Genomic DNA, 17,092 nt, shown 5'->3' on the forward strand with positions numbered 1-17,092 from the left:
AATAAAATGGTGAAATCGTTCTATTTCATGCTGTAGAGTGGTTTTTTTTAGGTCACCTGAGACGAAGTCTCAAGTGACCTATTCTAGAAATGGTAGAATCAAATTCTTTTCATAGATAGAAAGGTTTTAAGGTCCTTTACAAAAATTGTGAATTATATGACCCTGGGGTCTCACGTTTCCCCCTGGGGAGGGGGTCAAGTTTACTATAGTTTATATAGGGAAAACACATGTATGAGCATTTTTTGCTCAATTTTCATTGAAAACGAGTCAAACTTGGTTAGAATTATCAGCCTGAGATAGCATTTTAACATCATATCCATATTGGTCCAGGCCGGCCCCCTTGGGGCAGAGGGGCGGGGCCAAAAAGTGTCAAATAGGCTAAAACTTCAAAAATATTCTTCTAAAATTCTGAAATGGTATAATCAAACACACTTTATAGATGAAAATTAAGGTCTTAAAGTGTGTTTTATAAAAATTGTGAATTATATGACCCTGGGGTCTCATGTTTCCCCTTCGGGAGGGGGTCAAGTTTACTATAGTTTATATAGGAAAAACACATTAATGAGCATTTTTTGCTCAAGTTTCATAGGAAATGAGTCAAACTTGGTTATAATTATTAGCCTGAGATAGCATTTTAATATCATATCAATATTGGTCCTTGTCGACCCCCTGGGGGTAGAGGGGTGGGGCTAAAAAAAGGGTCAAATAGGCTAAAACTTCAAAAATATTCTTCTAAAATTCTGCAAATAGTAGAATCAAATGATTGTAGATGGAAAGGTCTTAATGTGTTTTATAAAAATTGTGAATTATATGACCCTGGGGTCTCATGTTCCCCCTTCGGGAGGGGGTCAAGTTTACTATAGTTTATATAGGAAAAACACATTAATGAACATTTTTTTTATCAATTTTCATAGGAAATGAGTCAAACTTGGTTAGAATTATTATCCTAAGATATAGTATTTTAACATCCATATCAGTCCTCAATGACCCCATGGGGGACCAGAGGGGCAGGACCAAACAGAATCAAAATGATAAAAATTTCAAAAAATACTTCTAAGTTCACAGGTTTGATGGAAGCAAATACTCTTCATAGTCTAAAAAGTCAAATTATAAATCACTGACCAACTTCAAGGCCCAGCATATAGTATTTATTAGGGCTTTTCACCAATTTGGTGAAAAGACCTATTGTTTTTGTTCTGTTTTTTATTATTATTATTATTATTATTATTCTACACTTTTTTGTGTCCAAAAGATCTTCAAAATGGTAAGAGGTATGCCAATGGTCTTATTGTTATATTGTATGGCATGAGTTGAAGAGGTGACCGCAACATTTTTAAGTAGGTCAAAAATCCAAGATGGCCGCCATGACGTCATACCTAAAAAGTTTAAAACAGCCATAACTCAAAAACCGTTTAAGATACAGCAAATATTTTTGATGTTTTATGTAGATCGTATAATAGACTAACTTTTATTCAATTACAGCAATTAGGTCAAAGGTCAAACAAAAAAGCTCGCTATGGGGTCAAAGTTCACGAATTTTATTTTTTTTGATTTTGCGAAATTTCTTTTTACATATCGATGCAGAATGTCATTCTGATGAATTTGGTGTCTTTTATTTTTCGGTAGCACTTCCGGTTAATGCTGTATGCCATTTTGAACATTCCTTTGATCTTTGCGAAATTCCCGCCAAAATGTTTAACATTATATATTGTCGAACTGAATGACTAATATAGTCTACAATTGCTATAGAAAAGACTTTTTCTCTCTACATGTTATTACAAAAAATGGCAACTTCCGGTTTTCGGTAAGGGTCAAATGTTAAAGTTCCTGTTTTTAACAATAAACTTGAAAACTTTTCTCCTGAAGTTCTGTAAGGTCTAGGATCTTCATGTTTCATATATAAGATGTCCAGGGGATGGGCTATGAAGTCAGATATTAGGAATGACCTTGACCCATATTCAAGGTCACATGAGTCATATATGTTCAAATCTTTAAATGACTCAACAATAACCAAAATGACAAGAGTCTTCATACGTTCAAGGTCACAGGGGTCCAGAGTTTAAATATACATACCGGGGTATATATACTTAACAACACCGCAAGTCAGATGACGTTAAGGCGCATTCGATCTCGTTATCATTTGCTCGAACGAATTTGGAAATATGAATTGGATTAAGATGAGAGTTCTCTTCGGCTGATCAAACTTAATCTGCGCAAAGAAAGATAACTCCCCCTAAAAACCTATGTAACAGTATATTTCTTTGTAAGTGATTACGCTTGTTCATATGTTGGTAAGCAAGTCGAAATGACTCAACAATAACCAAAATGACAAGAGTCTTCATACGTTCAAGGTCACAGGGGTCCAGAGTTTAAATATACATACCGGGGTATATGTACTTAACAACACCGCAAGTCAGATGACGTTAAGGCACATTCGATCACGTTATCATTTGCTTGAACGAATTTGGAAATATGAATTGGATTAAGATGAGAGTTCTCTTCGGCTGATCAAACTTCATGCAGATCTTCACTAAAACATTTTTATTCGGGGCTAAAAGTCAAGGTCATTTATTGGTTACAACTTCAAAACCCATGCATTACCTAGTTCTTAAATTACCTGGCAATGACGGTATTGTAAACTAAATATAGTGAAAAGCCCGCCAAATTGTCTATGACAATTTCTAGTATGTCTTTAATTTGTTTCATTATTTGTTTCATTATATATTCTAACTCAGGTGACCGTTAAGGCCCATGGGCCTCTTGTTTAATTTTTAGTCACTTTTATTCCATGGGCTGCTATGTGAAGTCCCACATTGAAGTGATGTTACTTTTAAATAATTTGAATACATGGTAGATACATGTATACTACATTACAGATCGTAGTACTGTAAATGCCGACCAGGACACATTGCACACGGCTTCGAGAATCCTAAATTACTCGAAGTTTTGTTTTTAAAATATGATAAAAAGTAACTATAAACAGACTTATTTGTATGTCATTAACTAAATTCCAAAATTTCTGACGAAAAAGTTATCCAGAATACGTAATTTCGTGTCTCTGAAAAATGACGAAATTCGGGATCTCGGCAGTACGTATTCGTAATGGGTGCCGTGCGATTGGGGTAAATTTTAGTTTGGTCATAATCACACATCGTAAGGTGTTTACCAAGTAAGACTTAGAAAACAGTAATCGCTTATTAAAATGTCAGTATGATATTTCGGGAAACTTGGAATTAAATTTATAATTTCAAGCTGATATTTTTAATATTGTTTAATATTCTGTCAATGTTTACACGTAGGTCTAATGGCGACATTGTTTTTTTTCTCGTGGCGGTCGAAAATGGAGTATAAACAGAGTAAAATATATGAATACCAGATGTTTATATCTATATATTATTGTTAAATATTATTATTTACACTTTTAGAAATTAAAATAACGCAATAGTTCTCGGATTGCCGTAATATTTATTACAATAAAATGTAAACAAACATTCCAAGCGGCTGTGTTCCCACCATGTTTATGTGTACAGATATACGGAGTTGTACCTTTGAGCGCCCGGATGTACCTTAATTTGTGTGACGTCATCGCCATCTTTTCATTACGTCAAACTATTGTTTGCTCCTGGATTCGATTTAAATTCTATATCGTGTTACATTACACATGAACCACCACAATTCCGTGTACATTGTATACATGTGCCGTCTTTCAATGAAATTTGTTGTCAATCTGCTCTATATAATCTATGTATTTTTATATATAATTCTTTAATTTAATGGGTTCTATATAAAGGCATACTTTTAGAAAATTGTACACCCTTTCAGTTTATAAGTTTAGTATAATTTGCCGCTGTGTAGTGTATGAGAAATCCGTGTCCTATTTTTTGGCGAGAACAACATTTTCATCAAATTGTAACGATGCACAAAATATTTACAGTTTGCACTAACATGGACTCAATAACCATGCTTTCTAGTATTATCATTATCAGTGTATAATGATAGTACAACACGTGCGGCGATTCTTTCGTTACGGGAATAGTCGCTGACTATAGGTCATGACCCCACTTTTGGTGGAACATATGAATGACTCATGAAATGTTATCGGATACACACAATGATCGCCGTATATAATCTCCATTTTATAAATGTAAACAATATTTTGAAACTGCATATAACTATTTCTTTGAATGTAATCTATATCAAAACTATCGGCTGACGATTGAACATCTGAATCATTATCATAACCATATGTGTATAAATGTTCTGGTACAGGGATGTACCCATTGTAATGAAACTCAAAATAGCAATATATTAACGCATTTTTAAATTATATAGTTCAATCAAAAATATTTAATATTTAAAACTATTCGTTTAACTAGAAACATCTCTTATTCGTGTACCTATAGTATTGTGCATGTATATTCTAGTAATGGTAGCTGTTATATAATTTAACATTTTTGTTTAACTCTATAATCCTTTACCTCTGATGATCCAACCTGATACAGCTTGCAACTCACAATTTGATTGTATTAAGGTAGCCTAAATGAGACTTTGATATTATTTTTATTATTTCGAAATTGAAATTGAAAGACTTTTTTAGACAAACAGTACACTCACCCTTCCAAGGCAAAACGTCCATCGTTGAAATGTGCCTGTTCTGTCCGACTATTCAGAACTGGAAGTAAAACAGAAAGAAAAAGTTTGTACGTACGGTTGCCGGGCCTATGCTCAGATCACATTAACGCATATAAATAGACTATTATTTCGTTGTTCGAGAACAGTAATGAATACCTAGCTGTATAATTTATCTCGACAAGCATCGGGTAGGGCGTCATGCTAATTAAAAACAAGAGGCCCATAGGGCCCTGTATCGCTCACCTGGTTTGTAATGCCGAGTAATGTTCTAAATACAGGTTCATTGTTTCTTTTCTGAAGGAATTCGAATATTTACATCTAATTCCCCTATTGGGCCCCCGGGGGGGAGTCAGAGCCAAAATTTATACAAGTTCTGTTCCCCTTCTCCCATGGATGGTTATGGCCAAATTTGGTCACAATCCATGCAGAAACCTAGGACAAGTAGCGATTTATAGGATTTACCTCTATTTCCCCCTATTAGGCCCCAACCCTCCTGCCCACGGGGGGTCAAAGCAAAACTTTATACAAGTTCTGTTCCCGTTCCCCCATGGAAGTTTGTGGCCAAACTTGGTTACAATCCATCGAGAACTCTAGGATATGTAGCAATTTATAGGACTTACCTATATTTCCCTATTGGGCCCTACCTCTCCTGCCCCCGGGGGTCGGAGCCAAATTTATACAAGTTCTGTGTCCACTTCCCCCAAGGATGTTTGTGGCCAATTTTTGTTACAATCCATGCAGAACTCTAGGACAAGTAGCGATTTATAGGATTTACCTCTATTTCCCCTATTGGGCCCTTCCCCTCCTGCCCCCGGGGGGTCAAAGCAAAACTTTATACAAGTTCTGTTCCCCTTCCCCCCAAGATGTTTGTGGCCAAATTTGGTTACAATCCATACATAATTCCCACCCCTCCTGTCCCCGGGGGGTAAGAGTCAAAATGTATACAAGTTCTGTTTCCCTTCGGGTCAGAACCAAAGTTTATACATGTTCTGTTCCCCCTTCCCCCAAGGATGTTTGTGGCCAAATTTGGTTACAATCCATGCAGAACTCTAGGACAGGTAGCGATTAATGGAAATGTTGATGCAATCTGATTGAAAACCACTCCGTTCAATAGAGGATCTGAGAAAATCCGATTAAGGGTCATGTTCGGAAGACCTTTATACCATGTGTAATTCAGATCAAATGCATTTTCTGCAGGTCAATGGAAAACGCCATTTCGCCCCAACATACAAAAGCGATTACCTTTATTGTGCTCTTTGGGCGACATGACTACGTACACGGAAATAAATCTTGTCAGCTTTTCATAGTATTTCGTCCCCTGAAATTCACTGTCAAAGTTTTGACAGCAGCAATTTGATTGGCCATTTACAAAGGTCACCTGGACATGACCCCTAATGGGATTTTCTCAGATCCTCTTATCTAACGTAGTGATAACAAGGATCTGTATTTTAATCAGATTGATGTTGACGGACGACGGACGCCGCGCCATGACATTAAGCTCACCGGCCCTTCGGGCCAGGTGACCTAAAAAACGGTAACCGTTTTCAATATTGTAATAATGACAAGTTTTGTCAGCTTAACTTGATATTCAGATAAATAAAGTTTTTAGGTCATCTGACCCAAAGTCGTCAGGATGACCCTCGGCAAGCCTCGGGTTGACCGGCCAAAATCTTCCACTCGGGTTGAGATATCCCTGTCCACTTCACAGACCCATGTAAGATTCTATTAATCTTCTAGATAGATATATTTATTTTTGAGCATAAATAATTGCAAGCACAAAGTGTTCAGAGTTAAAACATACACATTTTGTGTTATATTTTAAATGCAGTGTCCAATTTACGGGACTTGCCTAGGGAAGTCCAGAATTCATGATTTTCTCACTTCTATGTCACATCTGTCTGAATTTACATTTTCATTTAAAATGTATGAGTTAATACTAATTCATTGTATTCAAAATCATAATTCATGCACGAAATACTGATTATGTTCTGTTCGTAAACTGTAAATAGCCAAATATATTCTTTATATGTTATACACTAATAAATTTAAAATGCTTGTATGTGTGCCAGGTGCGTGTTTTGGTAGACTGCGGTATATTCGTGTTGTGTCTTCTTGTATAGTAGTACTGTTCCCCTTTTTATAGTGCTATATCACTGAAGCATGCCGGCGACAACACCTGCAAAGAACACTGCCTATTAATATGTATATGCATGTACACAGTATTTCTGCATCTTAAAATACCACCAGTCATATATTTATACTTGCTGTATTCAATTTCAGAACAAAATCTGACATGCGTACGTACTGCATAATGATGTATTGTTTGAATTAGGTCACAGAAATTGCAGATGTATGCACCATTTTAGAAAGAATGTGGAGTAACACTATTATATAATATAACACTCGCCCAATACAAATATTAGTATCTATTACTCGCCCGGTTAAGTTTCAATGATGACTCATCTCATTTTTGTTTGAATAAAGGCAAAGTTACATAGAAAAAAAAATGTAGCGTGTAAGTGCGTTTGTTTAGATTCCTTCTTAACAAAACAGTTGATCAAATATCAAGCCTGGTCTGCATAAAGAACTGTTGGGTGGCATTAAAGCGTGTACGGGTAAGGCACAAACGTATGATTGTCCGTTTAAACCGTCAAAATACAACTTCTTGATTGAAGTGCAAGTGTAGTGGAGCCTTCAAAGTTAACATGATAAAGAGTACATATCACCATTTACTCTAAATTAATTTTATATTTATCTACAAGTAAACGGTCAGGTTATCTTTGTTAAGTCATAAATGTACTTCAATCAGGTAGTTGTAATCTGACGGCTAAATTGAGCCATCGTAAAACTGAGAAACTTATCTAACAACTTAGGAATCAATATACCTCTCTCAATTTATATGCATGCCTGACATCCGTTCCTCGGATTTTTATATACTTTTTTATATCATTATATATAATCTTGTACGCATCTATAGACAGTAGCTTCGATAACAGGAAATTAATGAATGCGCAAATTGGCGTGCGAGCCACTCGCCTTTCACCTAGCCGCCGTGGGTTCGATCCCCGGCACGTACGTGGAAAGTTAGGGGTCATCTGCCCGATCACGTGGGTTTTCTCCGGGCACTCCGGTTTCCTCATACACTAAGATTCCTCGCGCGTTTACATCCGGGCCATCGAGAGTGATTTGCATAGGTTGTATAACTAGTTTCGTAATCAATGTAAAATAAATAAATGTTATATATATAAACTTATTCAAATCTGGCACAAGTGACAATTTTTATGATTTAACACTACATACCGGTAAAATGACTATAAATGTGACAGTATTTTTATGGACGAACTAGAAAACCAATGAATGGAAAAGATTTAAAGGTGACCTAGAAGCTGACGAGATAAGATATACCAAAAAACAGACAAGTAAATAATATTAAAACACAGCTGGCATGAATTTGTTCTTTTTGTACTATATTTAAGGGAATGTACATGATTTACCAATAACTGGTCTATAAGTGACCTGTAGCCGGTTTATATTAAGAATTTGGATCGTTGCCCGGATTATATGTGGTAATGTTTTAGACAGTCACATATTAACCAGTTAAAAGTAAATCCTAAAACCATGCAGTTTAGAAGTTTGAACATACACCAAATTTGTAGTGTTTCAAAATAATGCTTTTAAACACATTTGTTGCAACATAGATAATTCTCGGAATTTCAGAGTGAATGAGACATTTCGATCTTAGAAATTAAACTTTCCCCGTCTGTATTAACACCTTCCCGTTAACGTTCGCATCGGTACATTTGTACCGATATGACTTTGATAACGTCATCGAGCAAGTTCGAAGGCGTCAGATTAACCTTTATATTCCTCGTAGAAACGAAGTATTTATATCAACGGAACCAGTGATTTCTCTATTTTGTGTTTATATAAATTTCACAAGTTGGTTTGCTAGAATGAATAAGTGCCCCGTAGGTTTCCGTCGAAAAAACGTCCGTTAAAAAGTGCCGAAAATGCCGTTAAATTTGCCTACGTTATTCGTGAATAAACCGCTCGGAAAATGAATATAAAATATCGCAGTGTTGTTATGACATATATCACTGAAAAGCTTATGCGATTGTAGGCAAGAATAAGGTGTTATTCATATGTCTTTATTATATTATTTTATAGAAAATTTTCTCAAATGAAAAACACATGCTATGTTTTTTTCGTTAAAATTTAGCGTTTTAATGTAATCAGAGCTGGAAAATATATATCAGTTTAGGTTATAACTTAGTGACAATACAGTGTGTTAATGCCACAGATAAAACCCTTTACAAATCAGCTTTAGATTTGAAAATTGGTTTTCTTGAAACGAAATTATCGCGATTTTACTTTTGTTACAGGCAAGTTTACGTTTGACGTTACGTACGTGTACATGTAGATCTCGTGCACAATTAACAGGTGCTTTGGATCCGTTTTGAAATAGACTTAGGATAGGATGAATATAGAGCTATTCGTAATAGATTGACGTACGAACTATTTGTAATACACGTTTTGGTCGGTAATTCCAAATCAACTGTTTGATGCTGTGAAACAGCATTCTTAGGTACGCTCGAAGAACCTGTGCACATCGAAACAATGAAACCACTCCGCGATGAAAATTAAAAGTCGTTTTGTTTATTTCATGTAATACTTTATGATATAAAAAATGCAGGTAGGGCGTTAGAATTGTACCTGCTGCCCCTATTGCATGATCGTAAATGGCACCTAAATTTAGGATCTTATCTTTTCTCTTCTTCCTAACTGACTTTATCTTTCCTAATGCCTCCCTTGGCACCGCCTCACTTTTGGCCTTGAGTTGAGCGTTCGCCCCTGTGAGGAAGGCTCTGGGTTCTGTCCCCTGGCCGAGACACACCAAAGTCTATAAAAGTGGTAGTTTCTGCTCCTGCTTAGCGTTCAGCATACAGGGAGTGGGACGACTGGTTTGCCCGTTGTCAGTATAATGTGACCGGGTGGGGTGTGTTGCTTAGTGTCTTCGGCGGCATGCTTTAGTGATATAGCACTATAAAAAGGGCAACAGTTCCACTATACAAGAAGACACAACACGAACATACCGCAGTCTCCCAGTACACTCACCTCGCACAACATACACGCAACACACCGCATACATGGGTGGCCGTCCTGACATGACCATAGCTGTTAATAGGACGTTAATGAATCAAACAAACAAACCAATATTCAAAACCACAGACATAGAATTTGTACATAAGTATACACCATGGATGGAGTGTTTTATGTGTTCAGTTGGGACTCTATGATATTTGTATTACTCCGAGAACACTGGTCTCCCGAAAATCACGAACAACACCTTCTTCCCTGTCTTCCTCCGCGACAGGCTTTCGGTGGATTTTGGATTGTGTATGTTTTTTTAAATGTTACGTAATTCATGCTAATGATCGATTATTGTAATCAAATGTTAGGAAGGTAACTGCAAAAGAAAGTTCTTATAACGCTTATAAAGTTTTTTGTGTCGGTTGTATTGACGAACTATATCTGAGATATTATTGCACAGTAAAGGTTAATAGTTTTGAGTACGTGCCTCCTCCCTTGATCCCTTGACTTTTACAAAATATAATGATAATATAGAAAATTTATGTACGATCAACTTAAAGTGACAAAATATGAATGATAATATAGATATTTATGTACGAGGGTAAAGTGACTTTACGGTAGCCTTATGAAGACTTGCTAAAGTCCGATGTATTGCAGTTTTCTTGATGGTAGCGTTCTTATGAATTCAAAAGAATTTTGACTGTTATAAGTTACCAAATAATGTACCCTAAACTTGACAAACGTATATGGCCATGTTTTATCATAAGTCGGCAAAGCAAAACTCACGATAAACGTTCTGCACGATAATATCTCGCCAACCAGTTACTGTTAGGCTTACGAAGACTTGCTAAAGTCCGATACATTACATGAAGTTTTCTTGATGTTAACGGCTAGCGTTCTTGTGAATTTAAAAGAAATCCGAGTGATATACGTAATGAAATAATGTACCTTTTATTTGGCAAAAGTATCTGGCCATGATTTATTAGTCAAAAGTCATCAAAGCAACCCATGTTAGTTTTCTAAAAAGGAAACCAAAACATATCCGGAAATGGTAATATTTCTAATGTTATATTTTTTCCGAAAATATTCTTCAATGTTAAGTGGATATTAAGATACGAAAATGTTTACTTTTTTTTTTTTTTTTTTTTTGTCTTTGAAGAGACATTGATGAAATTGATAATTTAGCAATTAATAAAGAATTATAAAAACATGATACTCAGATTCTGAACGTTTCATTGGTGTTGAAATCGTTATTTCAAAAATAATTTAGAAATAAAATTTATTACAGTTATCTCAGAATAATAAGTTATTCAACTTATTGTTCTTGAAAAACTGCAAATATCATAAAATAAATACGGTATATCGTAAATATTTTTTTATTAAACTCCGAAATTCAACACTGCAATTATGTAACAATTATGTATAAAAACCAATTTCTTTATTCCTTTGTTTGAGTCCTTCTTTCACAGCATCTATGAGTGGCCTTGGCACTTGGTTTTTGTGATTGACGACCGGTGCATTATAATTATGCGTATATACTTTGTCCATATGCATATACCTTATAATGCTCTCTTAGTTTGTATGCATTAAAATGTTGACTCTAGTATCAGAATCAGAGCCTATGATCCGATGATAACATATAAACTGTTTTCAAGATAAATTAGAGATTATTTATATTGTAATATGATTGGAAAATTGAAAGTTATTGGATTTTTAAAAAAAATGTAGTTATATAGATTATATATACTTGTAGTCTTGTGGTTCATATGTAAAATATAGATTATATACTAGTAGCATTATGGTTTATAACTCCATAAGCATATAAGTCATACTGTAAATAAAATGATTTGATGTGTAATGTGTACATGTAATTGTAAATGGTTAACTAAGGAACTGGCACATACTGGTTTCTCTAGGATCTAGATAAATACAAAACTTGATTGATATTAATTCGTAAATGTAGTGATTTAAATTGAATTTGAGTCAAATTTATACATGTACAGAAAATCAGAGGTTGACTTAGTTGCTTATCATATATATATTATGCCATAAAAAATGTTTTCCCGCTTAATCTATAACACAGAGTTTTTTTTTTCATTTGCTCCAGGATTCTATTATCTTGAGCTTCGGCTCATCTGTTGGAAATAGACATATATATATTTAGCTCAATTGAATTGTTAGAGCATCAGGATAGTGTTTGGAGTGTCTCAAAATCTAATAAAGCGAATATAACAAAAACGGTTTATGTGTTGAATCTTTGGGGGCGATGAGTGAAAAGGAAGGGGATAGTACTAATGTAACAGTTCAGGATCGGATCGATAGCCGACAACCAAGCAGCTCAATTGGTAGAGCATCCGGCAAGAGTTCGGATGGTCCCGGGTTTGAAACCGTTCTGGTCGTGCATTTTCTCGCTCTTACCACAATAACAAGAAACCTGTCGGTCACAAAGATGTCAACTAACGATATACATATGTAGGTACTGGTTATCAGAATGTCGGTACTGTTTAATCATGCGTCTTCCTTTCCCACAAAGAAACAAGAGATCCTAGAGGGATCTTGCCGACCATAAAAGCATGGTCTATGTCTGACATATGGCAGAGGGACATTTTCACTGCTTTTCGAAATGTAACTATCAAAATCCAAGATGGCGGCCGGTCGGCCATCTTGTTGACTGTTTGGTCCAAAAATGCAATATGCACAGCTAGGACCCTAGGGAAACCTACATATGAAATTTGAAAAGAATATCCCTTAGATCTTTCTGAGAAATAGCGGTAACAAGAATTGTTAACTGACGGACGGACGGAAGGAAGGACGGGCGGACCACGGACGAAAGGCGATTTCAATATCATCAGATGATTGGCTAAAAAAAACCAGTAAATACCGTCATTCCTGGATCCACTCTAGTAGCATGTATGAGTTATGCCAACATACTATTCAGCAATGCTATGACAATGATGATTTGTGATATATGTTGAAGTGTATTCTCATTCAAATATATACATAACAATTGATCGTAACCATAGATCTCCAACATTCCCACGGGATTAAAATGTTCTTACAACAAAACTTGTATTGCTTCTGCTTCTCAATTAATACCAAAAGTGATCTCCCGTTGTGATATATACATGTACATGCTGTATACATTTTATATCGATTTGTAAAAATAAACATGTCATCTCTGTAATATGAATGGAAACAAAGTCTTATGACGAAGACGTTACACCATCTTTCATGTTCCAAGTTCATGACAAATTGGGAGTAATTGCAAATAAACATTCCCTCCAAAACAATGAGTAGTGTGCAAGAATATGAATTTCCTCCCTTGTGTCTTGCCGATGTACATATATATAATAATATTAATATTATATACATGTATTTTAATTTTTATTCTACTTTGATTTTTTAATTACCGTAGGTAACTCATATCTTTATCAATTCAATGTTTTACTATGTTATATGTAACTACTAACTTAATCAATACATGATTTTGCTGCCAATTTTGCTGATTTTCCTGGTCCTCTGATATAACGTTGACTTGTTGTTTACTGATGCCTAATCCTTGTTTTGATAGATGTTTCATTTTAGCATCTAAAATTCCACGTAAGCCAGCAAACTCTGCATCATCCAAAAAATTCACAAACTGCCCATTGGTTCGAAAATGATGTTGGGTGCTTACCACCATCTCGTATAAGCTATTCGGTTTATATTCACCACCTTTTTATTTCTAGCTTCCACAGCAAAATATTTCAATGCTTCGTTTAGCTCCTGAATTGTCAATTTCATACAGTCTGTCCCAAAGCCAGTTATACCTTTATTGTGAGCACTTTTCTCCTCACGGTTTTAAGCCATCCAAAGAACACATTCAAAGCCGACTTCGTTTTATATGCAGTATTATTGCAAGCACTTTGTTTTACTAAGTCATTTAGGTCGGCTTCTTTCAAAGGCCCACATATTGTCTACCTTTTCCATCTCTTGAGTAAGTGTTTTCCATTTCTCCATCCGATATGTCGGAAAACACTAGATTTTTTAACGAAAAATCTGGAACATAAATGATATCCTTTTCCAGATCTAGTGCATCACTCACTATGCCATCTGTATCAGCTTTGTTTTGAGAAAATGCAGACTGTGTAAGAAATTTTGAATCTTCCTCGGAAGACATTGTGAAAATGACTACCTTGTTAGCTCACAGAGCATGCATTCTAGGTAAACAAGTTTACCTGGTTTATATGTGATGAATGCATTGATACGGTTGGCTGAACACTAGTGAAAGTGCACATGCTTTACCTGTGGGGTCTGTAGCTGGTTTATATTTGATGAATGGATGGACATGGATGAACGCACACATGTTTTGTGTTTGCATATCTGGTTTATAAGTGCTGAATGTTTTCTTATCACAGGGTTATATTAACACAAAAGGAACTGTGTTATAAGTTAGTGATAACTTCGCTGACGGACCCTCTCACACATATGGTTGAGTTTGAGGCTTATCTCCTTATTCTATACCTATGTCTTCTACATTTAAAGTGCGTTAAACAAAATAATTGTAAATGCAGATAAAACAAGATGTATGGTTTAAACAACAAACCAGAAGCGTTTTCAACTTGGTCAAAATGAACTGAACTTATGTTTTAATTGGGAAATGATACAACAGGTTGAAGCTGAGAAGCTTCTTGGTGTAAAACTGGACCACGACCTTTCTTTTTCTGAACACATAGAATCCATTTAATCAAAAGTCAACAGTGGCCTATTGCAAGATAAATATAAAATTGAGATACTAAGTTATCAACAGTATGAAGTTCAAGCATTATTTTTCATTACTTTTTGATTAGCAAGGGATTCCATATCGGGTCCGTGCACTGAATGTTACGCCGACAGAAAGACGACGTCATCAATTTGAAATGTTCCGTTTTTCAGTCTGCATCTTTTTTAAACTCAATAAAACATCATGAAGACATTGTTACATGAAAAATTTTTAAGAACACAAAATATTACTTGTTATCTCTAGTTTTAACAGATATAATCAGTATCTCGATAGCTCCTAAAATAAGGGAGTTACGACGATTTGTTCAACAACGACACATACATATATCTGTAGACACTGCAGTGTATCTACAATATGGTCAAGACTATAAGACTCTTTCATATGTGGATATGAAGGATAGGGATATTCTACCCGAGGGTCACAAAATGTAGTAAAAAACCCGAGGCTTGCCGAGGGGTTTTGCAACATTTTGTGACCCCGAGGGTAGAATATCCCTATCCTTCATATCCGCTTATGAAAGAGTATTTTTCTTTCATACCTCGACGTTTTATTGAAATTTTACAACTAAAATATCCCGCCATTTTGAAATAAATTCGATGAAATCCACGACTGGAAGTCGTTTTCCCATACAAGAAAAATTACATGATACTTTCAACACAAATTCCGTTGTTTTCATCTTTTAGAGTAAAATCAGTCATATTTGTGAAAAAAAATGTTAAAATTTTACCGAGGAAATAGAGATTTTGTTGACGCCGTGACGTCACGAGGCTTTATTGCATGGGTAGCCATGCAATACAGCCTCAGGCGACATGAGTGTATTGCCCTGGACCAGCCAGTATTACACGTGTAGGTATGAAAGAAATAAGACATATACATGTGTAGTCATTGCAGTGCATCTACAATAGAATATGGTAAATACATAAAACATACATGTATAGACACGACAGTGTACATGTATCTACTTTATGGTCAATACATAATTTAACACATTACATATGCATGTTTGTAGACATGCACTTGTATAACCAATATGGTCAAGAGATAACACATATATATATATGTAGAACTCCACAGTGTAATCTACAATATATGTCAAGACATATCACATATACATTGTGATGTACACACTGTTTATGCAGTGTATCTGCAGTATGGCCAAGACATATCAAATATACATGTATGTACATGTATGTACACAGTGTATGCAGTGTATCTACAATATGGTCAAGAGTCAATAACACACAAGTATGTGCATTACATGTAGTCCGCTAAACCTGCCTATATTATTAGGCTTCTTTTTTATTTTGCCAAATATATAGACAAAAAAATTTATTTAAAAAAGCCTAACAATATACACAGTTTTAGCGACTACATTACATGGTATCTACAATATGGACAAGGTATACATCACATATACGCATATATGTACGATGCATTTTTTTTGCAAATGTATATAGATGTATATCTGGGAAAAAGTGAGGGCTTCTACCATAATATATATATATATATATATATATATATAAGGTTGTCTTTTTGGTAACCAAGCAATATAGAACTGGACATAGAACACACAGATAATAAATTATTAATAAAGATGGTTTGTATTTCTATCAAATATAGAATATGTATATGCGTTTTTGTCTTTAAAAAATAACATGCAAATTATTATGAGTACAAGTACATGTAGAATACACAAATTTTGTCAAGAAAAAACGCTGTCTGCTAGTCTTTTACTCTGTATTCATTTATTATCTTGATGGATATTGATACTTTTGTGTGGATAAACTAAAGAAACTAGCATTATACAATGTTGGTAAGTAACAAATTACTGCAGTATACTATGAGAGTACCGCATTGCATTTTTTATTGTGTACACATATATATTTAGATATATTATCTAAACATCTTGATAAATATTTGTAAGCCAGCTTGCTACAATGACATACAGGTTATGATGTTGGTTTTTGGCGTTCCAAAAAATTGAAATGATCTGAGTATGAATATAAATATTTAATATTATAAACAGTAACATGTCAAACAAACGATTTTGCAACACATTACATTTTTTTCGATATTTTAGTCAACTGGAAGCCCGTGAAAATTGTTCTATCAGTGTAAAATCGCATTTTTCCGTAGTTCATATTTTACGCAAAAGATTAATGATTTGATACCAATTCTGACCACGTTCTCTTTTTTCGAAATTAATAGTAAAGGTAAAAGATCACCAAGCCTGTTAAATATAGAACAAATTTTCTCTAGATGAAGCAAGACATGTGAAACACTAATTTAAGCATTTTCAAAAATCATCGGTTTTTAATTTTGTTGGTAACCATGGTAATATTCAAAATTAAATTGAAATTATGGCATTCGATAAAATTTTTAACCTTTCTGCAATAATATACTTGATTGTTAGGTTGATAAATTGACATCTAAAAAACTTTCATTGTCTTAAGAGTTATAAATGTAAGAAACTTTAACTTTTTTGTAAAAGTCCAAAATTTCGGTTGCTATGGTAACGTAATTAATGTGAAAACACCATTTTTCTTACAAAATTTGAAAAGGTTGTGATCTGAAGTTTCTAAATATATATGGGTTGATTACCAAAAA

At 34.8% G+C, this 17,092-nt stretch overlaps 1 protein-coding gene across 1 annotated transcript in view; it reads right to left on the minus strand.

The window, feature by feature from the left end:
- The window catches only part of LOC138310720 (monocarboxylate transporter 12-like), a 36,633-nt gene extending 31,846 nt beyond the window's left edge, over positions 1–4,787 (minus strand). The window contains exon 1 of the mRNA XM_069252058.1: positions 4,615–4,787. Coding sequence (XP_069108159.1) covers positions 4,615–4,636 — 22 coding nt within the window. The 5' untranslated portion in view covers positions 4,637–4,787. The remainder of the gene's footprint in view (positions 1–4,614) is intronic.
- Positions 4,788–17,092: the final 12,305 nt, after the last annotated feature.

The sequence above is a fragment of the Argopecten irradians genome, chromosome 16, assembly GCF_041381155.1.
Source record: "Argopecten irradians isolate NY chromosome 16, Ai_NY, whole genome shotgun sequence".
Classification (NCBI taxonomy): Eukaryota; Metazoa; Mollusca; class Bivalvia; order Pectinida; family Pectinidae; genus Argopecten; species Argopecten irradians.